The 27,310-nt window shown below is 36.8% G+C and overlaps 1 protein-coding gene across 3 annotated transcripts in view; it reads right to left on the minus strand.

Moving 5' to 3' along the window:
* The window catches only part of sbno2 (strawberry notch homolog 2), a 131,104-nt gene that overhangs the window by 70,557 nt on the left and 33,237 nt on the right, over window positions 1–27,310 (minus strand). For 2 of the 3 annotated variants that reach the window (XM_062960308.1, XM_062960307.1), the window contains exons 2-7: window positions 26,115–26,345; window positions 23,336–23,415; window positions 16,989–17,112; window positions 6,384–6,557; window positions 431–517; window positions 253–343 (exon numbers count right to left, since the gene is read on the minus strand). In XM_062960308.1, the coding sequence (XP_062816378.1) occupies window positions 253–343; window positions 431–517; window positions 6,384–6,557; window positions 16,989–17,112; window positions 23,336–23,415; window positions 26,115–26,249 (691 nt within the window). In that variant the 5' untranslated portion in view covers window positions 26,250–26,345. Of the gene's footprint in view, window positions 1–252; window positions 344–430; window positions 518–6,383; window positions 6,558–13,350; window positions 14,499–16,988; window positions 17,113–23,335; window positions 23,416–26,114; window positions 26,346–27,310 lie in introns of those variants that run through there. The other variant, XM_062960309.1, reaches the window with a different exon arrangement.

A 27,310-nucleotide genomic window follows, 5' to 3' on the forward strand; every position in this document is an offset into this window, starting at 1 on the left:
GTGGGCAGATAAATCGAACCTACAACGATTAATCATCGAAGGCCTTTTGGAAGAGCCAGGTTTTTAGGCTCTTGCGGAAGGAGAGGAGGGTGGGGGGCCTGCCTGATCTCCCTAAAAAAAGTTTAAATTTTTTTTAAAAAAATTTAAAAATGTAATGGCACACAGGGGACTCGGCTGTTAGACTGAAGAACCATGTGTTTGAACTGCCAAGGACAAAAATACAAGACGAAGACCAACCACGGGGCCACTCACATTTGGAAGGGACGTAATCGGCGTAGGTCTCGGCGTGGCCCAGCTCCTCCGTTTCGTCATCTTCCTCCTCCTCTTCTACCTGAGTTTGGGACTGAAAGGAAAGAGATAAGAAGGTGGATGATGGGAAAGGTGGATGATGGGAGAGGTAAGTCGAAGACAGCCGGCTCTTCCGACTCACCTGGATCGTGGAGAGGAGCGGGGTGACGGGCAGGTGGCTTTCGATTCCCTGTAGGCATTCTAGGCTCTCCAAGTCGGGCGGCAAGGGCTGCGGAGGGACAATATATTATATTATTAGTATAGCACAATATTATTATTATTATATATTACTATATTATGCTGTACCACTATAATGCAATATTATTAGTAATATTACATGTTATAATACTATTACATTGTGTATTACATTATAGCATTATTATCAATCTATATATATAAAAGAGTGATGGCATTAGGGCAGCGGACAAAACAACAAAACTACAGGCCCCCCAACCTCGAAATTTGACAACACAACCCATCATCCACGGCTCTAGGTTGATACAACAAAAAGAAAAGAAAAATAAAGTCCTAATTAGAGGGAGAGGAATAATTGTTTTTATCCAATTGCTGCCAGTTAGAAGGCTAAGCTCCTCCCAACTTGGTCTCCTAGCAACCCAATAAAAAATAATAATAAACACTAAAAAATAATTAAAAACACTAAAAAAATTAATACAATAAAATACTATAACAGAAAATAACTAAAAATAATACAAGAAAATAATAAAATAGAATAAAAAGATAACTTACAATAAAATTTATTAAAAAAATACAAATAACGTCAAATAAAAATTACACAATTTTTAACCAATATCACCACCACTTTGCCACAGCAACGCGTGGCTGGGCACAGCTAGTATAGTATATATTCGTATATAGTATATATGTTTTGTGGGTCGCCGTGATGCCATCACTCTTTTATATATATAGATTTATATATATATATATATATATATATATATATATATATATATATATTAATATAGTATATATTAGTAATATATGACTATATTATCATATTGCTATATATGGTAATAATATAGTATATATTAGTATTATATATGACTATATTATTATATTGCTATATATGGTAATAATAATTATTATTATTATTATTATCTATATTACTATATTAGATGAATATGTGTTTTAGCAATGTTGTAAGCAGACTTGAGTTGTGAGGGGAGGCGGGAAACAAAAATATTATTATTATTATTATTATTATTATTATTGACACAACGACGTTGTATGACACAGCAAACAAGATAGATATGCTGGATTTCGTTTCACAAAATCACAAGTCGAACACTTCCCAAGTGTCTAGGACTGTGTGATGTATATTATTATTATTATTATTATTATTATTATTATTATTATTATTATTATTATTATTATTATTATTATTTTATTATGACACAGCAAACAAGATAGATATGCTGGATTTCATATCACAAAATCACAAGTCGAACACTTCCCAAGTGTCTAGGACTGTGTGATGTATTTTCGGATGATGCGTGCAGATCCCAGTAAGGTGGCCTTTTGCAGTTGGCAGATCGTAATTTTGTCAATGTCTATTGTTTCCAAATGCCGGCTTAGATCTTTTGGCACGGCACCCAGTGTGCCCATCACCACCGGGACCACCTGCACTGGTTTCTGCCAGAGTCTTTGAAGTTCAATCTTGAGGTCCTGAGAGCGGCTGAGTTTTTCCTGTTGTTTTTCTTCAATGCGACTGTCACCTGGGATGGCAACATCCATGATCCAAACCTTGTTCTTTTCCACAACTGTGATGTCTGGTGTGTTGTGTTCCAGAACTTTGTCAGTCTGGATTCGGAAGTCCCACAGTATCTTTGCGTGTTCATTTTCCACAACCTTTGCAGGTTTGTGATCCCACCAGTTCTTAACTGCAGGGAGGTGATACTTGAGGCATAGGTTCCAATGAATCATTTGGGCCACATAGTTGTGCCTCTGTTTGTAGTCTGTCTGTGCAATTTTCTTACAGCAGCTGAGGATATGATCAATGGTTTCGTCGGTTTCCTTGCACAGTCTGCATTTTGGGTCATCAGCTGATTTTTCGATCTTGGCCTGAATGGCCTTTGTCCTGATGTCTTGCTCCTGGGCTGCAAGGATCAGGCCTTGTGTCTCCTTCTTCAGGGTCCCATTTGTGAGCCAGAGCCAGGTCTTCTCCTTATCAGCTTTTCCTTCAATTTTGTCAAGGAACTTTCCATGCAATGTTTTGTTGTGCCAGCTGTCAGCTCTAGTTTGTAGTGCGGCTTTCTTGTACTGGTTTTTTGTCTGCTGTGTTTTGAGGAGTTTCTGATTTTTGACTTCAATCAAAGCAGGTTCTTCCCTTTGCTTGACATATTCTGCCAGGGCATGTTCTTCTTCTTGGACTGCTTGTTTGACTTGTAAGAATCCTCTGCCCCCTGATCTTCGAGGCAGATATAGCCGGTCAACATCACTGCGAGGGTGCAGGGAATGATGAATGGTCATGAGTTTTCTTGTTTTTCTGTCCAAATTGTCCAGTTCCGCCTGTGTCCAATTTATAATGCCAGCAGTATATCTTATGACAGGTATGGCCCAGGTGTTTATGGCCTTGATGGTGTTGCCTCCGTTGAGCTTGCTTTTGGGGTTATTATTATTATTAATATTATTATTAATATTATTATTATTAATATTATTATTATTATTATTATTATTTTATCGGACCTTCAATGGCATAAGGATGATGGGCTGCGCCGTCCTTCTGGAGGTAAAACTATCTTTTTTTTTTTTTACCTTCCAAGCAAATCGTCACCTGCTCTCGGGGCGAAAAAGGAACGACAACCAAACCAAGTGTTTGCCAGAGTCACAACTAAACAAAAGCAGAAGTGAAATGTGGGAAAACCAAGGCAGCACAAACATGCTGTAATTATTTCCCTTTTTTAAAAAAAGAAATATATGAAAAAAAAAAGTGGGGCAGGCCTTTTCATTCCTGGAAGTCTGAGTCAGAGTTACCAGCAGGAAGTTGGAGAGAAAAATCTAGGGGAAGTTTTTTTTTTTTTTTCCGAGTGCCGCCAAGGCAATTGCTCAAGTCCAGAGGTGGCCAGGGATTCGTGGCCATAAACCCAAGGAAAGCTGGATGACTTGGGAGCTCAAAGGGCAGAAGTGGGTGGGGTTTTTCCAGAATTTTTTTTTTTTTTAGAAACTGCAAGTTGCTTCTGGCATGAGAGGATTGGCCATCTGCAAGGACGTTACCCAGGATAAACCGTTGCCGTAATAAAGTTATTATTCATAATAATCTATTTATATATATAAAAGAGTGATGGCATCACGGCAGCGGACAAAACAACAAAAGTAAACACCCCACAACCTCGAAAATTGACATCACAACCCCTCATCCATGCCTCTAGGTTGATACAACAAAAAGAAAAGAAAAATAAATTCCTAATTAGAGGGAGAGGAATCATAGTTTTTATCCAATTGCTGCCAGTTACAAGGCTAAGCTCCGCCCACTTGGTCTCCTAGCAACCCACTCAGCCCAGTGTTAATAAAATAATGATAAAAAAATAAATACAAATAATACAATAAAAAAATATGAAAAACACTAAAATAATTAATACAACAAAATACTATAACAAAAGGACTAAAAATAATACAACAAAATAATAAAATATAATAAATAAAAAAGATAAGTGACAGTAAAATTAATTTAAAAAAATACAAATAACGTCAAATAAAAATTCCACAACAAGTTTTAACCGATACCACCACCACTTTGCCACAGCAACGCGTGGCCGGGCACAGCTAGTCTATATATATAAACGAGTGATGGCATCACGGCGACCCACAAAACAACAAAACTACAGGCCCCCCAACCTCGAAATTTGACAACACAACCCATCATTCACGGCTCTAGGTTGATACAACAAAAAGAAAAGAAAAATAATGTCCTAATTACAGGGAGAGGAATAATTGCTTTTATCCAATTGCTGCCAGTTAGAAGGCTAAGCTCCGTTCTCTTGGTCTCCTAGCAACCCACTCAGCCCAGGGGACAGGCAGAGTTAGGCCTCTTCCACACTGCCTATAAAATACAGATTATCTGATTTTAACTGGATTTTATGGCAGTGTAGACTCAAGGCCCTTCCATGCAGCTATATAACCCATTTATAATCTTATATTATCTGCTTTGAACTGGATTATCGTGATCCCAAACTGCCATATAATCCACTTCAGTGTGCATTTTATACAGCTGTGTAGAAGGGGCCTCATATAATCCAGTTCTAAGCAGATAATATAAGATTATAAATATAATACGTAATAATTACTGTGATATAATAATACAGAACAATATCATCTCTAAAATCAGGACAGTAAATAAAGAACAACACTCTGAAAGCATAAGCCACAGCAACGCGTGGCCGGGCAAAGCTAGTATTATTATATTATAATTATTTTATTATGTCACAGCAAACAAGATAGATATGCTGGATTTTGTATTATTATTATTATTATTATTATTATTAAATTATTATTATTATTATTATTATTATTATTAGAAACACAACAAGATGAGTCCACAAGACACTCTGCTGGCTGTTGTATTGAGTCACATGTCGGACACTTCCCAAGTGTCTAGGACTGTGTGATATTATTATTATTATTTTATATTATAATTATTATTATTATTATTATTAGAAACACAACAAGATGAGTCCACAACAGACACTCTGCTGGCTGTTGTATTGGATCACACGTCGGACACTTCCCAAGTGTCTAAGAATTATCATTATCATTATTATTATTTTATATTATTATTATTACTATTAGAAACACAACAAGATGAGTCCACAACAGACACTCTGCTAGCTGTTGTATTGAGTCACACGTCGGACACTTCCCAAGTGTCTAGGAATTATTATTATATTATTATATTATTGTATTATATTTTTATAATATATATTATATATAATATAATATATTATTATATATTATAATTTTATGTTATATTATAATTATATTATACTATAATATATATATATATAATATTATTTTATATAATGATTCGTCTTGTGGACGAATGACTCAAGTATTTTATAATGTATGGTTTTAAATCTATTTATTGTATTTTGTTAAATTATCTAATTGTTTTAATTGCTTACGTTTTATCTTTTTGTATGGTATATTGGCATTGAATTTTGCCAGATTGTGAGCCGCCCTGAGTCCCTTCGGGTGAGAAGGGAGGGATAGAAATGATGGAAATAAATAAATATAATACAATATATTATATTATTATTGTATATTATATTATAATTTTATATTATTATTATTATTATTATTATTTAGACTGAGCCAGGTTTTATTTTGCAATGCTTAGGCATCACCTTTCGAGTCTGATCTTTGCCCTTGGGAGGGTTGATCAATCAAAATGGTATTATTATTATTATTATTATTATTATTATTATTATTATTATATTGTATGACACAGCAAACAAGATCGATATGCTGAATTTCATATCACAAAATCACAAGTCAAACACTTCCCAAGTGTCTAGGACTGTGTGATGTATATTATTATTATTATTATTATTATTTTATTATGACACAGCAAACAAGATCGATATGCTGAATTTCATATCACAAAATCACAAGTCAAACACTTCCCAAGTGTCTAGGACTGTGTGATGTATATTATTATTATTATTATTATTATTATTATTATTATTATTATTATTATTTTATTATGACACAGCAAACAAGATAGATATGCTGAATTTCATATCACAAAATCACAAGTCGAACACTTCCCAAGTGTCTAGGACTGTGGGATGTATTTTTGGATGATGCACGCAGATCCCAGTAGGGTGGCCTTTTGCAGTTGGCAGATATTATTATTATTATTATTATTATTTTTATTATTACACAGCAAACAAAATAGATATGCTAAATTTCATATCACAAAATCACAAGCCGAACACTTCCCAAGTGTCTAGGTCTGTGTGATGTATTTTCGGATGATGCACGCAGATCCCAGTAGAGTGGCCTTTTGCAGTTGGCAGATATTATTAATATTATTATTATTATTATTATTATTATTATTATTATTGGCATACGGGCCTGACCTCTGTTTGGTGCGGCTGCTGCTGCTGTTGTGGCGTGCTGACGTCCCATATGGTGGGCACGCGGCTGAGGCTGTCGGCGGGCAGGAATTCCTGAGCATCGGCAATGTCGGAAAGGGAGTCCGCGGGGGAGGAGAAGAGGGAGTTGCTGGAGAGCTCGTTGAGGTATGCAGAGTCCTGGAAAAAAAAAAGGAGAAACAATTTTAAAAAATGCCTAACATCGGTGTGGGCGAAACGTCAGGAGAGAGTGCTACTGGGACGTGGCCAGACAGGCCCGGAAAATGCACGACAACCCAATCAAAAAGGAGAAGGTTGCAGAAACTGTTAACGCTGTTAACAGCGACGGAGAGGCGTTTTCGTTTTCATCATCAAAACTATTATTATTATTATTATTATTATTATTATTATTTTATTACGACACAGCAAACAAGATAGATATGCTGGATTTCGTATCACAAAATCACAAGTCGAACACTTCCCAAGTGTCTAGGACTGTGTGATGTATTTTCACATGATGCGTTCAGATCCCAGTCGGGTGGCCTTTTGCAGTTGGCAGATCGTAATTTTGTCTATTATTATTATTATTATTATTATTATTATTATTATTGACACAAAGACAGAGTATGACCCAGAAAATGAGATCTAGATGCTGGATTTCGTATCGCAGAATCACAAGTCGAATCCTTCCCAAGTGTTTAGGACTATGTAATAATAATAATAATACTTTATTTATACCCCGTTCCATCTCCCGAAGGACTCGGGACGGCTTACCCTGGGACAAGCCCAAAACAGTATTATATCAATCAAAACAGTAACATAATAATAATAATAATAATAACAACAACAACAACAACACCCAACAGATGCCTTTGTAATAATAATCATCAAAACAGTAACACAATAATAATAATAATAACAACACAATCAAAACACCCCCAACATATGTTCAGCCATCCTTTGTAATAATAATAATCAAAACAGTAACACAGTAATAATAAGAATAATAATCAAAACAGTGACACAATAATAATAATAATAACAAAATCAAAACACCCCCAACAGCCAGCCTTTGTAATAATAATAATAATAATAATAATAATAGCAATAGGAACAACCCCAGAGGCCATCCAGTCCAACCCACTTCTGCCAGGCAGGAAAGGCACAATTAAAGCACACCAAACAGATGGCCATCCAGCCTTAAAAAAAAAGTTAATAATAATAATAATAATGCGCGCATCATCCAAAAATACATCACACAGTCCTAGACACTTGGGAAGTGTTCGACTTGTGATTTTGTGATACGAAATCCAGCATATCTATCTTGTTTGATGTGTCATATAATAATAATAATAATAATAATAATAATAATAATAATAATAATAATAATACAATCTGTCAACTGCAAAAGGCCACCTTACTGGGATCTGCGCACATCATCCGAAAATACATCACACAGTCCTAGACACTTGGGAAGTGTTCGACTTGTGATTTTGTGATACGAAATCCAGCATATCTGTTTGCTGTGTCATACAATAATAATAATAATAATAATCCAAACTCATAGACATTATAATTTCATGGAGCAAAAGAGCTATACAATCAAAATCTACTAGAGTTGGAAGAGAACCCCAAGGGCCATCCAGTCCAACCCCATTCTATTATCAAGGGCGGCACCATTCGATCCCTCCGGACAGATGGACATCCAACCTTATAGACATTATCCTAGTTTTAATCTAAACGTCTTTCACTTTGAGCTTTTAAACAGACATTTACAAGTCAGAATTCTTTACGAATGGCTCAGAAAACAAGCAGAAAATAACCCTTTTGAATCAAGAACAGAACATTTTCCGCATTTGGTTATATAGTGAAATTTGACAGCTGGCGGCAACTTCCTTCTCTGTGGCTTCTTTGGGGAAGAAAAACTTTCCTGGCCAGTCGGACAATGGCAGTCGCAAACACCTGCCGGGCACAACAGAAGGGGAAATGCAATTCGAGTGCCGGCAAAGTGGCTTTCTTTGTCACAGCAAAGCAATGGCTTCACACCCCCAGGCAGGAAGCAGTCAGGCAAGGCTATTCAGTGCTAATCAAGCTGGCCAATTGTATCCAACAGACAAAGAGTTCTTTCTCCCACCCGGGACATAAGGTACATAAACCACATTTGGTCTCAACTCATTCAACCTAAGTTGCTGTGAGTTTCCCGGACAATATGGCCATGTTCAGGTAGCATTCTCTCCTGACGTTTCGCCCACATCTACGGCAGGCATCCTCAGAGGTTGTGAGGTCTGTTGGGGGTTTATATACCTGCGGAATGATGTCCAGGGTGGGAGAAAGAACTCTTGTCTGTTTGATTAGCACTGAATAGCCTTGCAGTTTCAAAGCCTGGCTGCTTCCTGCCTCTAACAACCACCATGTCAGGCGACACAGAGAAGCCAGTGAAATCCACAAACCATGAAAATGAACACAATCTGTATTTTTAAAAAATTCTAAAATCAGGACAGTAAATAAGGAACAACACTCAGAAGACAGGGGAATTCCAGACAGGAAACAATCAGGGCCAGCTGAACAAAACCTAGCAGCCAGCATTAAAAAAACTCTCTACAATGCGGACAGTAAATAAGAACAACAATCTGAAAACAAGGGTATTCCAGATAGAAAACAATCAGGGCTAGCTGACACCTCCCAACAAAGGATTCCCTCAGATAGGAAACAACCAGGGCCAGCTGACACCTCCCAACAAAGGATTCCCTCAGATAGGAAACAATCAGGGCCAGCTGACACCTCCCAACAAAGGATTCCCCCAGACAGGAAACAACCAGGGCCAGCTGACACCTCCCAACAAAGGATTCCCCCAGACAGGAAACAATCAGGACCAGCTGACACCTCCCAACAAAGGATTCCCCCAGACAGGAAACAATCAGGACCAGCTGACACCTCCCAACAAAGGATTCCCCCAGACAGGAAACAATCAGGGCCAGCTGACACCTCCCAACAAAGGATTCCCCCAGACAGGAAACAATCAGGACCAGCTGACACCTCCCAACAAAGGATTCCCCCAGACAGGAAACAATCAGGACCAGCTGACACCTCCCAACAAAGGATTCCCCCAGACAGGAAACAATCAGGGCCAGCTGACACCTCCCAACAAAGGATTCCCCCAGACAGGAAACAATCAGGACCAGCTGACACCTCCCAACAAAGGATTCCCCCAGACAGGAAACAATCAGGGCCAGCTGACACCTCCCAACAAAGGATTCCCCCAGACAGGAAACAACCAGGGCCAGCTGACACCTCCCAACAAAGGATTCCCCCAGACAGGAAACAACCAGGGCCAGCTGACACCTCCCAACAAAGGATTCCCCCAGACAGGAAACAACCAGGGCCAGCTGACACCTCCCAACAAAGGATTCCCCCAGACAGGAAACAATCAGGACCAGCTGACACCTCCCAACAAAGGATTCCCCTAGATAGGAAACAACCAGGGCCAGCTGACACATCCCAACAAAGGATTCCCCCAGGCAGAAAGCAGCCAGGCTTTGAAACTGCAATGCTCTTCAATGCCAATGGCAACATTCACACTTGCCTCCAACCGAGAAGAGTTCTTTCTCCCAATCTGGACATTGTTCCACAGATATAAACCCCCACTTGCCTAGTTTCCAACAGACCTCTCAACCTCTGAGGATGCCTGCCGCGGATGCAGGCGAAACGTCAGGAGAGAATGCTTCTGGAACATGGCAATACAGTTCGGAAAACTCACAGCATGATTCCAGCCATGAAAGCCTTCGACGACAGCAGAGTGTTGGGACTCCTACGAGACCAGGATTCGGAAATAATAATAATAATAATAATAATAATAATAATAATAATAATAATAATAATAATAAATTATGATGATGATGATGATGATTATTATTGGGCCCTGCACGCATCATCCGAAAATACATCACACTTGGGAAGTGTTCGGGAAACTTGGTGATGTTAGCCATAACAACGGACTATGCCACACCAACATATGGCTGAACACAGCTAGACATATTCCAGACAGGAAACAACCACAGCCAGCTAACACCTCCCAACAAAGGATTCCCCCCCTCACAATCATTATTACTATTATTAATAATATTATTTGAAACACAAGATGAGTCCACAGCAGAGACTCTGCTGGCTGTTGTATTGGATCACACGTCGGACACTTCCCAAGTGTCTAGGACTGTGTGATATTATTATTATTAATAATAATAATAATAATAATAATAATTGAAACTCAAGATGAGTCCACAGCAGACACTCTGCTGGCTGTTTTATTGGATCACACGTCAGACACTTCCCAAGTGTCTAGGACTGTGTGATGTATTGGGAAATAATGCGTGAAGATCCCAGTACTATTATTATTATTATTATTATTATTATTATTATTATTATTATTATTATTATTATTGAGTTTCTGGGAACCATCAAAATGAACAAAACCTGGCAGCCAGCAGCCAGCATTAAAAAAACTTCACAATCTGGACAGTAAAGAAAGAACAACAATCTGAAAATAAGGGTATTCCAGACAGGAAACAACCACAGCCAGCTAACACCTCCCAACAAAGGATCCCCCCTCACAGTCATTATTATTATTATTATTGGGTTTCTGTGACCCATGAAAATGAACAAAACTTGGCAATCAGCATTAAAAAACCTCTACAATCTGGACAGTAAATAAAGAACAACAATCTGAAAATGAGGGTATTCCAGACAGGAAACAACCACAGCCAGCTAACACCTCCCAACAAAGGAGGAGGAAACAACCACACTTTGAAGCTGCAAATCCATTCAGTGCTAATCAAGGTGACAAATTACAACATTCATTATTATTATTATTATTATTATTATTATTATTATTATTATTATTTGCCTAATAATAGAGTAAAATAATACATGTAATAATGTAATAATAATAATAATAAATACAGGAAAATAATACATGTAATAATAAATAGAGTAGAATAATAAATGTAATAATAATAATAATATCAAAGTGAAATAACAAATGTATTATTATTAATAATAAAAAATAGAGTAAAATAAATGTAATAGTAGCAACAATAATAGAATACAATAATAAATGTAATAATAATAGAGTAAAATAATAAATGTAATACAGTAGAGTCTCACTTATCCAACATAAATGGGCCGGCAGAACGTTGGATAAGCGAATATGTTTCCTCTATTATTATTGGTATTACATTTATTATTGTACTCTATTATTTTTGCTACTATTACATTCTAGAGTAAAATAATAAATATAATAATAATAAAATCAGAATGAAATAATAAATGTATTATTAATAAAAATAAAAATAGAGTAAAATAGATGTAAAAGTAGCAACAATAATAGAGTAAAATAATAAATGCAACAATAATAATAATGTCAGAGTGAAATAATAAATGTATTAATAATACTAATAAAAATAGAGTAAAATCAATGTAAAAGTAGCAACAATAATAGAGAATAATAATATTCTCTTCTTCAATGTAAATGTGCTTATGTATCCTTTTAATAATAACAGAGTAAAATAATACACGTAATAATAATAAATACTGGAAAATAATACATGTAATAATAAATAGAGTAAAATAATAAATGCAATAATAATAATAAGATCAGAGTGAAATAATAACTGTATTAATAATAGTAAACAGAGTAAAATAAATGTAATAGTAGCAACAATAATAGAGTACAATAATAAATGTAACAATAATAGAGAAAAATAATACATGTAATAATAATAATAATAACAGAGTAAAATAATACACGTAATAATAAATATAGTAGAATAATAAATGTAATAATACTAATAAGATCAGAGTGAAATAATAACTGTATTAATAATAATAATAAAATAGAGTAAAATAAATGTAATAGTAGCAACAATAATAGAGTACAATAATAAATGTAATACAGTAGAGACTCACTTATCCAATATAAACGGGCCGGCAGAACTTTGGATAAGCGAATATGTTTCCTCTATTATGATTGGTATTATTACATTTATTATTTTACTCTATTATTATTACATTTATTACTGTACTCTTTTAGTGTTGCTACTATTACATTCTAGAGTAAAATAATAAATATAATAATAATAAAATCAGAGTGAAATAATAAATGTATTATCAATAATAATAAAAATAGAGTAAAATAAATATAATAGTAGCAACAATAATAGAGAAAAATAATAAATGCAACAATAATAAGATCAGAGTGAAATAACAAATGTATTAATAATACTAATAAAAATAGAGTAAAATCAATGTAATAGTAGCAACAATAATAGAGTAAAATAATAAATGCAACAATAATAATGTCAGAGTGAAATAATAAATGTATTAATAATACTAATAAAAATAGAGTAAAATCAATGTAAAAGTAGCAACAATAATAGAGTAAAATAATAAATGCAACAACAATAATAATAAGATCAGAGTGAAATAATAAATGTATTAATAATACTAATAAAAATAGAGTAAAATCAATGTAAAAGTAGCAACAATAATAGAGAAAAATAATAAATGCAACAATAATAAGATCAGAGTGAAATAACAAATGTATTAATAATACTAATAAAAATAGAGTAAAATCAATGTAATAGTAGCAAGAATAATAGAGAAAAATAATAAATGTAATAATACCAATAATAATGGAGAAAAATAATAAATGTACCATATATTCTCGAGTATAAGCTGACCCAAATATGAGCCAACCAGGATCCTCACCCGAGTATAAGACGACAGGGGCTTTTTCAGTCCTAAAAAAGGGCTGAAAAACTAGGCTTATACTCGAGTATATACAGTAAATTCAAAACAGACCAGAAGACACGCAGCTACGGAACGGTTTACACGGCAAGTGGGAGAAAAGTTTGGATGTTGTGATACCGATTTGTGGGTCCGACACCCTCCCGAAACCCGAAAGAAATGGGAAATTTACCTTGAAGAGAGCGGCGTATTTGAGCCAAAACTGCACTTGGGACATATTAGGTCGGCATGCGGGTTGGGACGAAAAATTAAAGCGGGATTGTGGATTTCCCCGGGACACGAGGAGGCCGGGTTCATGGCAGCAGCCGTGGCATGGAGAACGTGGGTAAAAATTGGAGAGAGAAAAGAGAAAGTGGGGAAGAAGGAGAAAGAGGAGTGCGGACGAAAGAAAGAAAGCCGGTGCTGCTGCAATTGCGATGATGAGGATGATAATAATATAAAAAAAGCCTCCGGCGATTGGTTTAGTCAGAAAGAGGAGGGCACATGGCGCTTCCTCTAAGTCCAGCCCGGCTGACTTTCAGGAAATGAAGCTTGCCTGGTAAGTCAGCGCAATTACTGGCAATGAGAACAGGATTCCTGTATGTCGTGCAATTCAAACCACACCGCCGGCCCGTGTCAACAAAAGAGCACGAGCGGGAGGGAGGGAGGGGAGAGCAAACTTCTCTCTCTCTTCTCCTCCTCCAACAAAGATAAAGTTTCTTTGCACCCTCCCCAATTGTCTTTTCATCTATATTTAGTTCCTAAGGGTTGGCGTAAATCCTTAAAGAAGGAACCCGCCGCCTAAACTGCTGCGAGAACCTAATCGCAGCAGGACAGCGAGGGGGAATCTAAACACATCGCGGAGAATCTAAACAGAAAGCAAACTAGAGGTAATGAAAGTGGGGGGGGGGGAACTAATATCTATACTTTATGTGAAATTACCATATATACTCGAGTATAAGCCGACCCGAATATAAGCCGAGGCACCTACTTTTACCACAAAAAAACTGGGAAAACATTGACTCCAGTATAAGCCGAGAGTGGTAAATTTCAGAATAAAAATAGATAGCAATTTTATTTTATTTCGTGTCAAAAGCATTGCATAACAAATCTATATATATAAAAGAGTGATGGCATCACGGCGACCCACAAAACAACAAAATTACAGGCCCCCCAACCTCGAAATTTGACAACACAAACCATCATCCACGCCTCTAGGTTGCTACAACAAAAAGAAAAGAAAAATAAAGTCCTAATTAGAGAGAGAGGAATAATTGCTTTTATCCAATTGCTGCCAGTTAGAAGGCTAAGCTCCTCCAACTTGGTCTCCTAGCAACCAAAAAAAATCAATAAAAAACACTAAAAATTGATACAATAAAATACTATAATAACAGAAAATAACTAAAAATAATACAAGAAAATGATAAAATATAATAAATAAAAATATAACTTACAATAAAATTAATAAAAAAATGCAAATAACGTCAAATAAAAATTACACAACAATTTTTAACCAATACCACCACCACTTTGCCACAGCAACGCGTGGCCGGGCACAGCTAGTACATTTTAAAATGATGGAAAAAAATAGATAGCAATAAAATTACATTAATTGAGGCATCCGTAGGTTAAATGTTTCTGAATACAGTAGAGTCTCACTTATCCAAGCTAAACGGGTCGGCAGAATGTTGGATAACCGAATATCTTGGATAATAAGGATGGATTAAGGAAAAGCCTATTCCACATCAAATTAGGTTATGATTTTACAAATTAAGCACCAAGACATCATGCTATACAACAAATTTGACAGAAAAAGTAGTTCAATGCTCAGTAATGCTATATAGTAATTACAGTATTTACGAATTTACCACCAAAATATCACAGTGTATTGAAAACATTGACTACAAAAATGCATTGGATCATCCAGAATGTTGGATAAGCAAGTGTTGGATAAGTAAGACTCTACTGTAATAATAAAAATAGAGTAAAATAAATATAATAGTAGCAACAATAATAAAAATAATAAATGTAATAATAATAATAATAATAATATCAGAGTGAAATAATAAATGTATTAATAATAATAAAAATAGAGTAAAATAAATGTAATAGTAGCAACAATATTAGAGAAAAATAATAAATGTAATAATAATAATAAGATCAGAGTGAAATAATAAATGTATTAATATAATAAAAATAGAGTAAAATAAATGTAATAGTAGCAACAATAATAGAGAAAAATAATAAATGTACCATATATTCTCGAGTATAAGCTGACCTAAATATAAGCCACCCAGGACCCTCACCCGAGTATAAGCCGAGGGGGGCTTTTTCAGTCTTAAAAAGAGGGCTGAAAAACTAGGCTTATACTCCAGTATATACAGTAATCTCATGCCGATAGGAAGGAAGGCACAATCAAAGCCCTCCCGACAGATGACCAACAGCTCTTAGGATCAAAAAATCTTTCCGAATGGCTACATGGAATCTGATTTTTCCTGCAATTTGAATCCATGGCTCCATCGTGTCCCAGCAGAAAATAAGCTCCTCAATAAGACATCCTTTCTAATATTTAGACATGGCTCTCATGTCCCCGTTGCTCAGACTTTTTAAATTCCAAGCGAAACTTTCCTAGCTCACAAATCCATTTCTCAAAGGGATTTATGGCTTCCAGGCCTTTGACCATTTTTAGACAGGCTTCCTTCTTGAATTGTGGTTCCCGGAAATTGGACATAGGGTTATTCCAGGTGAAGCAGAATAGAGAAAAAAAAGACAAATCCAAAACTCTACCCGTATCTCAGTTGTTCTCACTCTTTCGATGTAGTATAAAATTTAATAAAATTATTTTTAAAAACAAACAAACAACCCGTATCTCTGCTGCAAACAGCCGATCGTCGTTTCATTTGGGAGAAAAGACTTTGCACCAAATTCAACCGTCACATTTCCAACAAAGTGAATAAATAAATAAATAATAATAATAATATGATCTGGCAGAATATGTAAAGCAAAGTGAAGAACCTGCTTTGATTGAAGTCAAAAATCAGAAACTCCTCAAAGCACAGCAGACAAAAAACCAGTACAAGAAAACCGCACTACAAACTAGAGCAGAATCAGTACAAGAAAACCGCACTACAAACTAGAGCTGACAGCGGGCACAACAAAACATTGCCTGGAAAGTTCCTTGACAAATTTGAAGGAAAAGCTGATAAGGAGAAGACCTGGCTCTGGCTCACGAATGGGACCCTGAAGAAGGAGACAGAAGGCCTGATCCTTGCAGCCCAGGAGCAAGACATCAGGACAAAGGCAATTCAGGCCAAGATCGAAAAGTCAGCTGATGACCCAAAATGCAGACTGTGCAAGGAAGCTGACGAAACCATGGATCATATCCTCAGCTGCTGTAAGAAAATCGCACAAACAGACTACAAACAGAGGCACAACTATGTGGCCCAAATGATCCATTGGAACTTTGCCTCAAGTCCCACCTCCCAGCAGCAAAGAACTGGTGGGATCACAAACCTGCAAAAGTATTGGAAAATGAGCACGCAAAGATACTGTGGGACTTCCGAATCCAGACTGACAAAGTTCTGGAACACAACACACCAGACATCACAGTTGTGGAGAAGAAAAAGGTTTGGATCATTGATGTCGCCATCCCAAGTGACGAAAAACAACAGGAAAAACTCAGCCGCTATCAGGACCTCAAGATTGAACTTCAAAGACTCTGGCAGAAACCAGTGCAGGTGGTCCCGGTGGTGATCGGCACACTGGGTGCCGTGCCAAAAGATCTCAGCCGGCATTTGGAAACAATAGACATTGACAAAATCACGATCTTACCTGAGGAAAATCGCCGTTTTTCGGCAAAAAGTCGGCAAAGCTAGGGGTTGCATAGTTGGTATCGGAAAACGGGAGCCCGCCGAGGGAGTTTGTGTACAAATCGCAAGTGGTATTAAAATATTGCCTAGGAGAAAAGGGAGACAGAGAGAAATTACCATTCACACAAATGACCAAGAGACAAGGCAAAAGTGGCAGAAAGTTTCGTCTATGCTGACGATCGTGTCATCACTGCCCAAGCAGGGAGCTTGAAAATGGTTGAACAAAAGCTGTCTGAAGCTTTAGGTGCTCTTACTGCCTATTATACTGTTTACTCGGTATTGCACCACCTGACATCCGTCAGAAATAAACAACTAATAATGAAAGGACCAAGGCATTGATATCTCCGGCCCATCCTCTGTTCCTTTAATCCAGGGGTCCCCAAACTAAGGCCCGGGGGCCGGATGCGGCCCTCCGAGGTCATTTACCTGGCCCCCGCCCTCAGTTTTATAATATAATATATTGTATATACATATAATATTGATAATAATATTATAATGTAATACAATATAACACTAATAATATTACCATATAATAATATTTATTATATATTCTATATATATAAAAGAGTCATGGCATCACGGCGACCCACAAAACAACAAAACTAAAGGCCCCCCAACCTCGAAATTTGACAACACAACCCATCATCCATGCCTCTAGGTTGATACAACAAAAAGAAAAGAAAAATAAAGTCCTAATTAGAGAGAGAGGAATAATTGCTTTTATCCAATTGCTGCCAGTTAGAAGGCTAAGCTCCTCCAACTTGGTCTCCTAGCAACCCAAAAAATAATAATAATAAAAAACTCTAAAAATTAATAAAATAAAATACTATAATAACAGAAAATAACTAAAAATAATACAAGAAAATAATAAAATATAACAAATAAAAATATAACTTACAATAAAATTAATAAAAAATTGCAAATAACATCAAATAAAAATTACACAACAATTTTTAACCAATACCACCACCACTTTGCCACAGCAACGCGTGGCCGGGCACAGCTAGTATTACATATAATATTACTAATAATATTACAGTATAGTGGTATAGTTCAATATAGTAATATATAATACTAATATTGTGCTATGCTAATAATATAATATATTGTATGTACATATAATTTGTAAGCCACTCTGAGTCCCCTTTGGGGTGAGAAGGGTGTGATACAAATGTAGTAAATTAATGCAGTAAATAAATAAATAATAAATAAATACATTTTAGACTTAGGCTTGCCCAAAGTCTGAAATGACTTGAAGGCACACAACAACAACAACAACAACAACAACCCTAATTAACTTGACTATCTCATTGGCCAGAACACTTCCCATTGAAATCCTGATAAATGTACGTTGGTTAAAATTGTTTTTATTTTTAAATATTGCATTGTTCTTTCATTGTTCTTCTTCTTGTTGTTGTTTTTGCACTACAAATAAGACATGTGCAGTGTGCATCGGAATTTGTTTGTTTTTGTTTTTTTTTTTCAAATAATAATCCGGCCCCTCAACAGTCTGATGGATTGTGGACCAGCCCTCAGCTTAAAATGTTTGAGGACCCCTGGCCCAAAGGGTCTCTTCCAACCCTCTTTATTATTATTATTATTATTATTATTATTATTATTAATTATATGAATAATTATAATTATATGATTTCATAATAATATTATATATATATTATTATATGAATAATTATATAAATTATTATTATTATTTTATTGTATGACACAGCAAACAAGATAGACACTTCCCAAGTGTCTAGGGCTGTGTGATGTATTTTCGGATGATGCGTGCAGATCTCAGCAGGGTGGCCTTTTGCAGTTGGCAGATGGTGATTTTGTCAATGTCTATTGTTTCCAAATGCCGGCTGAGATCTTTTGGCACGGCACCCAGTGTGCCGATCACCACCGGGACCACCTGCACTGGTTTCTGCCCGAGTCTTTGAAGTTCAATCTTGAGGTCCTGAGAGCGGCTGAGTTTTTCCTGTTGTTTTTTGTCAATGCGACTGTCACCTGGGATGGCAACATCAATGATCCAAACCTTTATTATTATTATTATTATTATTATTATTATTATTATTATTATTATTATTACCTCTGCTGTCGGATGATTCAATTATCATTAACGTTATCATTTGATTTGGCCCAGTTCGTGGTTTCTAGTTATGACCAAGTTTGTTTCTGTAAGGAACCCACTGGCTTCGTAAACTGGACCGAGAAACAGTGTGTGGTGTGTACGATGAGTGTGAAACCCGTATCCCATGAAACGAAGGCTCACAAATTTGTTCAGAGAGAAAAGAGAGGCCTGCGAAGGATCGATCAGCCCCATCCCTGACCCGCTGCTCAATATGCAAAAGGAGGAGGAGGAGGAGGAGAATGTCTCTTAGCACCTCCCCAGAGGATCAGGAAGGAGAATTTACAGGAATCCTCCTGAAAGGAAAGAAAGGGAAAAAAAACACAGCCCGTTCCAAGCAGGGGCAGAAACTACAGCTGACACAGTGGGGACCACAAAGCCCACCGTCAGCAAGGTTTGAGATACTTTCCCATGTGGCCAGATCGCCGAGAAATTGCGAGCCTCCGAGACTACAGAGATATCTATAAATTTAGTGTAAACACAAGCTTGCCCTGTTACTATAGACTCAATAGTAATACAGGATAGAATAATGACTAACAAAATGACTATCTATCTATATATATAAAAGGGTAATGGCGTTTCGGCCCAGGACAAAACAACAAAACTACACATCCCAGAAACACTAAACTTGGCAGCATAACCCCCCATCCATGCCTCTATGTTCATACAACAAAAAGCTCCAGCTGCTCCAGAAAACGGCCAGGCTTTGAGACTGCAAGGCTATTCACTGCTATCTAGATATATAAAAGGGTAGTGACATTTCAGCCTAGGACAAAACAACGAAACTACACATCCCAGAAACACTAAACTTGGCAGCACAACCCCCCATCCATGCCTCTACGTTAATACAAATAAAAGCTCCAGCTGCTCCAGAAAACGGCCAGGCTTTGAGACTGCAAGGCTATTCACTGCTATTTAGATATATAAAAGGGTAGTGACATTTCAGCCTAGGACAAAAAAACAAAACTACACATCCCAGAAACACTAAACTTGGCAGCACAACCCCCCATCCATGCCTCTACGTTCATACAACAAAAAGCTCCAGCTACTCCAGAAAACGGCCAGGCTTTGAGACTGCAAGGCTATTCACTGCTATCTATATATATAAAAGGGTAGTGACATTTCAGCCCAGGACAAAACAACAAAACTACACATCCCAGAAACACTAAACTTGGCAGCACAACCCCCCATCCATGCCTCTACGTTCATACAACAAAAAGCTCCAGCTGCTCCAGAAAACGGCCAGGCTTTGAGACTGCAAGGCTATTCACTGCTATCTAGATATATAAAAGGGTAGTGACATTTCAGCCTAGGACAAAAAAACAAAACTACACATCCCAGAAACACTAAACTTGGCAGCACAACCCCCCATCCATGCCTCTACGTTCATACAACAAAAAGCTCCAGCTACTCCAGAAAACGGCCAGGCTTTGAATCTGCATGGCTATTCACTGCTATCTATATATCTAAAAGGGTAGTGACATTTCAGCCCAGGACAAAACAACGAAACTACACATCCCAGAAACACTAAACTTGGCAGCACAACCCCCCATCCATGCCGCTACGTTCATACAACAAAAAGCTCCAGCTACTCCAGAAAACGGCCAGGCTTTGAGACTGCAAGGCTATTCACTGCTATCTATATATATAAAAGGGTAGTGACATTTCAGCCTAGGACAAAACAACAAAACTACACATCCCAGAAACACTAAACTTGGCAGCACAACCCCCCATCCATGCCTCTACGTTCATACAACAAAAAGAAAAGAAAAAGAAAGTCCTAATTAGAGGGAAAGGAATTAATTGTTTTTATCCAATTGCTGCCAGTTAGAAGGCTAAGCTCCACCCACTTGGTCTCCTAGCAACCCACTCAGCCCAGGGGACAGGCAGAGTTAGGCCTCACTTAGGCCTCTTCCACATTGCCTATAAAATACAGATTATCTGATGATTAACAAAATGACTATCTATATATATAAAACATAACATGCATTTTTCCCATGGAGTAAACAACAAAACCACTGGACCAAATCACACCAAACTTGGCCACAAAAGACATCGTCATCCAATCTATGTCTTTCAATCAAAAAATCTAGAAAAATAAAGTCTTTAAATTTAGTGTAAACACAAGGTTGCCCTGTTACTATAGACTCAACAGTAATACAGGATAGAATAATGATTAACAAAATGACTATCTATATATATAAAAATGTAATGTGTGTTTTTCCCATGGAGTAAACAACAAAACCACTGAACCAAATCACACCAAATTTGGCCACAAAGACATAGTCATTCAATCTATGCCTTTCAATCAAAAAATCTAGAAATCTATATACAGTAGAGTCTCACTTATCTAACACTTGCTTATCCAACATTCTGGATTATCCAATGCATTTTTGTAGTCAATGCTTTCAATATATCGTGATATTTTGGTGCTAAATTCATAAATACAGTAATTACTACATAGCATTACTGCACATTGAACTACTTTTTCTGCAAAATTTGTTGTCTAACATAATGTTTTGGTGCTTCATTTGTAAAATCATAACCTAATTTGATGTTTAATAGGCTTTTCCTTAATGCTTCCTTATTATCCAACATATTCGCTTATCCAACGTTCTGCCGGCCCGTTTATGTTGGATAAGTGAGACTCTACTGTATATATAAATATAATATGCATTTTTCCCATGCAGTAAACAACAAAATCACTGAACCAAATCACGCCAAAAGACAGTCATCCAATCTGTCTTTCAAACAAAAAATCTAGGAAAATATAGACCAAATTACAGAGGACAAGGAAGAGCTGTTCTCCCCCTGGCTGCCAGTCAGAAGGGTAGGCCCCACTCTTCCGAAGCTTTATAAACTAAATTTTAAAGAGGCAAACATCTATTATAAACACCTGGGAACCCTTATTGCTTTGTTCCACACATCATTGAATCATAAATACAGTAGAGTCTCGCTTATCCAACGTAAACGGGCCAGCAGAATGTTGGATAATAAGGAGGGATTAACGAAAAGCCTATTAAACATCAAATTTAGGTTATGATTTTATAAATTAAGCACCAAAACATCATGTTATACAACAAATTTGACATTAAAAGTAGTTTAATAAGCAGTAATGCTATGTAGTAATTACTGTATTTACAAATTTAGCACCAAAATATCACGACGTATTGAAAACATTGACTACAAAAATGCATTGGATAATCCAGAACGTTGGATAAGCGACTCTACTGTAATAGTCATTCTATTAATCATTATTCTATCCTGTATTACAAGTGAGTCTATAGTAAACAACCTTGTGTTTACACTATGATTCTCTTCGTGCCAAGATGGCAAACCGGAAAGTGCGATTTTGTGCCTGTCGGCCATAATAATAATAATAATAATAATAATAATAATAATAATAATAACTACAATAACGATAATCTACACTTGGGAAGTGTTCGGCCTGTGATTTTGTGATACGAAATCCAGCATATATATCTTGTTTGCTGTGTCTTATTGTGTCTTTGTATCAATAATAATAATAATAATAATAATCTAATGTGCATAATTAGGACTGAATTAACAACAAAACCACTGGGCCAAATCACACCAAATTTGGCCACAAAGCTAATCACTTTCCAAGGAGTGACCATCAAAAAAGTAAAGAAAAAAAACCCACCATGTCCATATTATTATTATTATTATCAACACGACGACATTGTATGGCACAGCAAACAAGATAGATATGCTGGATTTCGTTTCGCAAAACCACAAGTCGAACACTTCCCAAGTGTCTAGGACTGTGTGATGTATTTTCTGATGATATGTGCAGATCCCAGTAGGGTGGCCTTTTGCAGTTGGCAGATCGTAATTTTGTCAATGTCTATTGTTTCCAAATGCCTGCTGAGATCTTTTGGCACAGCACCCAGTGTGCCCATCACCACTGGGACCACCTGTACTGGTTTCTGCCAGAGTCTTTGAAGTTCAATCTTGAGGTCCTGATAGCGGCTGAGTTTTTCCTGTTGTTGTTGTTGTTGTTGTTGTTGTTGTTGTTATTATTATTATTATTATGATTATGATTATTCCAGCGAGTGTCACAAGAGTGCAGTTGCCCTGACCCCTGCTGGCCAAAGCAGAAGAAAACTTCGAGGAGGAGTGTCACTCACGGAAATGACAAGACGGTTCGAAGCACTTACTGGTTATCGCTCAGAAACGACGGTGCCGAATACGGAGCAGATGAATACAGGTCCGGGCTCCACCAACCGGAAGGAGGGTTCTGCAAAAAGAGGAAGCGGGAGTCAACATGGGCCACAGTTTGGAGACACCGACACATCCTGGAGTCCAACCAGGTTCAGGATTAGCAACATCTTGGGTGGGGGACCCCAAGGAAGACCAGATACTAAGGGGTTTCTGTAGAATTAATACAACTTGAGAACAAACTAGAGTGGCATCAGTACAAGAAAACCGCACTACAAACTAGAGCTGACCAAGTGGTTGGTGACACTTTATTGTTTGGCCCTTAGGTATATGCCCTCACTTTCAATTATTTTTCCCTTCTTCAATGCCATTGTTGAACATGCTGATATCAGTGCTAAAAATTCGGACAGTGTTATATTATTATTATTATTATTATTATTATTATTATTATTATTATTATTTTTATCAAGTCTTTTTTATTAAGTTTTGACGTATTAGTGTACATATATACATAAAGATTGTGCACACAGATATACTAGGGAAAGGAAAACCTACAAGGAGAAAAGAAGAAAAGAGAGAAAAAGAAAAAAGAAAAAAAAACCAACAAGAATAACAAATACATTGAATCACAAAACAAGTTTAAAATATCGGTGGTTTGACTTCCACATCTCTGGCGAAATGGATCTATCTTTCTCTAATGGTTGGTTATTTCATCTGTGGCCACACTCGTTTCTTCCTTCTCAGTTTCTGCTGTTCATTCTCTTCTTCCTCCTTTCGGTGGGGGTTTCAGTCTATTCTTACTTCAGATATAGTGTTCAGTTTTTACATTGAACTTGAATAGTTCAATGTATTGAACGTATTTAACTACCGCTGCAAGAATGACCTATGCCAGACTTTGGAAACAAAAAGAAACTCCCAAGAAAGAAGACTGGCTTATTAAAGTTGCCGAAATAAAAAATATGGACAGATTAACTTACATTATAGCAAAAACTCAGGGCAGGCCAAGAAAAGAGACAAATTGGCAACAGATAGAAAAATACCTGGAATTTAAAAATACGTAATAGGTATTATTATTATTATTGTCAACACAACGACGTTGTATGGCACAGCAAACAAGATAGACATGCTGGATTTCGTTTCGCAAAACCACAAGTCGAACACTTCCCAAGTGTCTAGGACTGTGTGATGTATTATTATTATTATTATTATTATTATTATTATTATTATTATTATTATGGCACAGCAAACAAGATAGACATGCTGGATTTCGTTTCGCAAAACCACAAGTCGAACACTTCCCAAATGTCTAGGACTGTGTGATGTATTATTATTATTATTATTATTATTATTATTATTATTATGGCACAGCAAACAAGATAGATATGCTGGATTTCGTTTCGCAAAACCACAAGTCGAACACTTCCCAAATGTCTAGGACTGTGTGATGTATTATTATTATTATTATTATTATTATGGCACAGCAAACAAGATAGACATGCTGGATTTCGTTTCGCAAAACCACAAGTCGAACACTTCCCAAGTGTCTAGGACTGTGTGATGTATTATTATTATTATTATTATTATTATTATTATTATTATTATTATGTCACAGCAAACAAGACAGATATGCTGGATTTCGTTTCGCAAAACCACAAGTCGAACACTTCCCAAATGTCTAGGACTGTGTGATGTATTATTATTATTATTATTATTATTATTATTATGGCACAGCAAACAAGATAGACATGCTGGATTTCGTTTCGCAAAACCACAAGTCAAACACTTCCCAAGTGTCTAGGACTGTGTGATGTATTATTATTATTATTATTATTATTATTATTATTATTATTATTATTATTATTATTATGATGTCACAGCAAACAAGACAGATATGCTGGATTTCGTATCACAAAATCACAAGTCGAACACTTCCCAAGTGTCTAGGACTGTGTGATGTATTTTCGGATGATGCGTGCAGATCCCAGTCGGGTGGCCTTTTGCAGTTGGCAGAGGGTGATTTTGTCAATGTCTATTGTTTCCAAATGCCGGCTGAGATCTTTTGGCACGGCACCCAGTGTGCCCATCACCACCGGGACCACCTGCACTGGTTTCTGCCAGAGTCTTTGAAGTTCAATCTTGAGGTCCTGACAGCGGCTGAGTTTTTCCTGTTGTTTTTCATCTATGCGACTGTCACCTGGGATGGCGACATCAATGATCCAAACCTTGTTCTTTTTCAACAACTGTGATGTCTGGTGTGTTGTGTTCCAGAACTTTGTCAGTTTGGATTCGGAAGTCCCACAGTATCTTTGCATGCTCATTTTCCAATACTTTTGCAGGTTTGTGATCCCACCAGTTCTTTGCTCCTGGGAGGTGGGACTTGAGGCATAAGTTCCAATGAATCCTTTGGGCCACATAGTTGTGCCTCTGTTTGTAGTCTGTCTGTGCGATTTTCTTACAGCAGCTGAGGATATGATCCATGGTTTCGTCGGTTTCCTTGCACAGTCTGCATTTTGCACAACCAAGAGCACCTAACCCATTAGCATTATGGAGAATCAAACCCAAACGAAGTCTATACTGGCTCGGTCGTCGCCCAGGATAAAAAGGACCGCGGTGGATGCTGCTGATTCCTGACATCCATCGACAAGTGGGCTACGGAATCATCAAAACCCAAATGAACAGTCACAGAAGCGGCAAAAAAAATTATTATTATTATTATTATTATTATTATTATTATTATTATTATTTCTCCATCCTATCCGAACTGTTGCCACCGCTCACCTCTATGGCTGGCAGGCCCAGCTGGGCAGGGAGAGCGGGCATCCCGTAGAGCGTGTTGCCCGACTGCTGGTGCGTGTATGTGGTGGTTGAGTGGCAGCTCTTTCCCGCCTCCATGGCGGGGCGCAAGGAGGACATCAGGCTTCGGGTTGCTTCATGGAGGAGGCGGGCGAGACCCCGGGCGGCGGAGGAAGGGAAGAGGCTTTATCGGTGCCGCCTGCTCCCACACATGTCCTACCAAAGAGAGGAGAAACAGCAAGTTACTTTTTTTCCAAGTAGTTATTTATAAATAAATACACGTACATACTGCCTGTAAGCTCAACTTCCTCCCTCCTCAAGGTTTATATATAAATACTCTGGTTTCTCTTCAGATCGTATAAATCTTCCGCCTTTTGGTAATAATAATAATAATAATAATAATAAAGAGGTTTGGAAGAGACCCCTTGGGACATTTAGTTGGCTACTGAGTAATAATAATAATAATAATAATAATAATAACAACAACAACAACAATAATAATAAAGAGGGTTGGAAGAGACCCCTTGGGCATTTACTTGGCTACTGAGCAATAATAATAATAATAATAATAATAATAATAATAATAATAATAATAATAACCATCATCATCATCATCATCATCATCATCAAGAGGGTTGGAAGAGACCCCTTGGGACATTTAGTTGGCTACTGAGTAATAATAATAATAATAATAATAACAACAACAACAACAACAACAACAACAATAATAACAACAACAACAACAACAACAATAATAAAGAGGGTTGGAAGAGACCCCTTGGGCCATTTACTTGGCTACTGAGCAATAATAATAATAATAATAATAATAACCATCATCATCATCATCAAGAGGGTTGGAAGAGACCCCTTGGGCCATTTAGTTGGCTACTGAGCAACAACAACAACGACAACAACTACAACAACAACAATCAAGAGGGTTGGAAGAGACTACCTGGGCCATTTAGTTGGCTACTGAGCAATAATAATAATAATAACAGAGGGTTGGAAGAGACCCCTTGGGCCATATAGTTGGCTACTGAGCAATAATAATATTAGTAATAATGAGGGTTGGAAGAGACCCCTTGGGCCATTTAGTTGGCTACTGAACAATAATAATAATAATAATAATAATAATAATAATAATAATAATAATAAAGAGGGTTGGCAGAGACCCCTTGGGC

The sequence above is a fragment of the Anolis carolinensis genome, unplaced genomic scaffold (assembly GCF_035594765.1).
Source record: "Anolis carolinensis isolate JA03-04 unplaced genomic scaffold, rAnoCar3.1.pri scaffold_7, whole genome shotgun sequence".
Taxonomy (NCBI): Eukaryota; Metazoa; Chordata; class Lepidosauria; order Squamata; family Dactyloidae; genus Anolis; species Anolis carolinensis.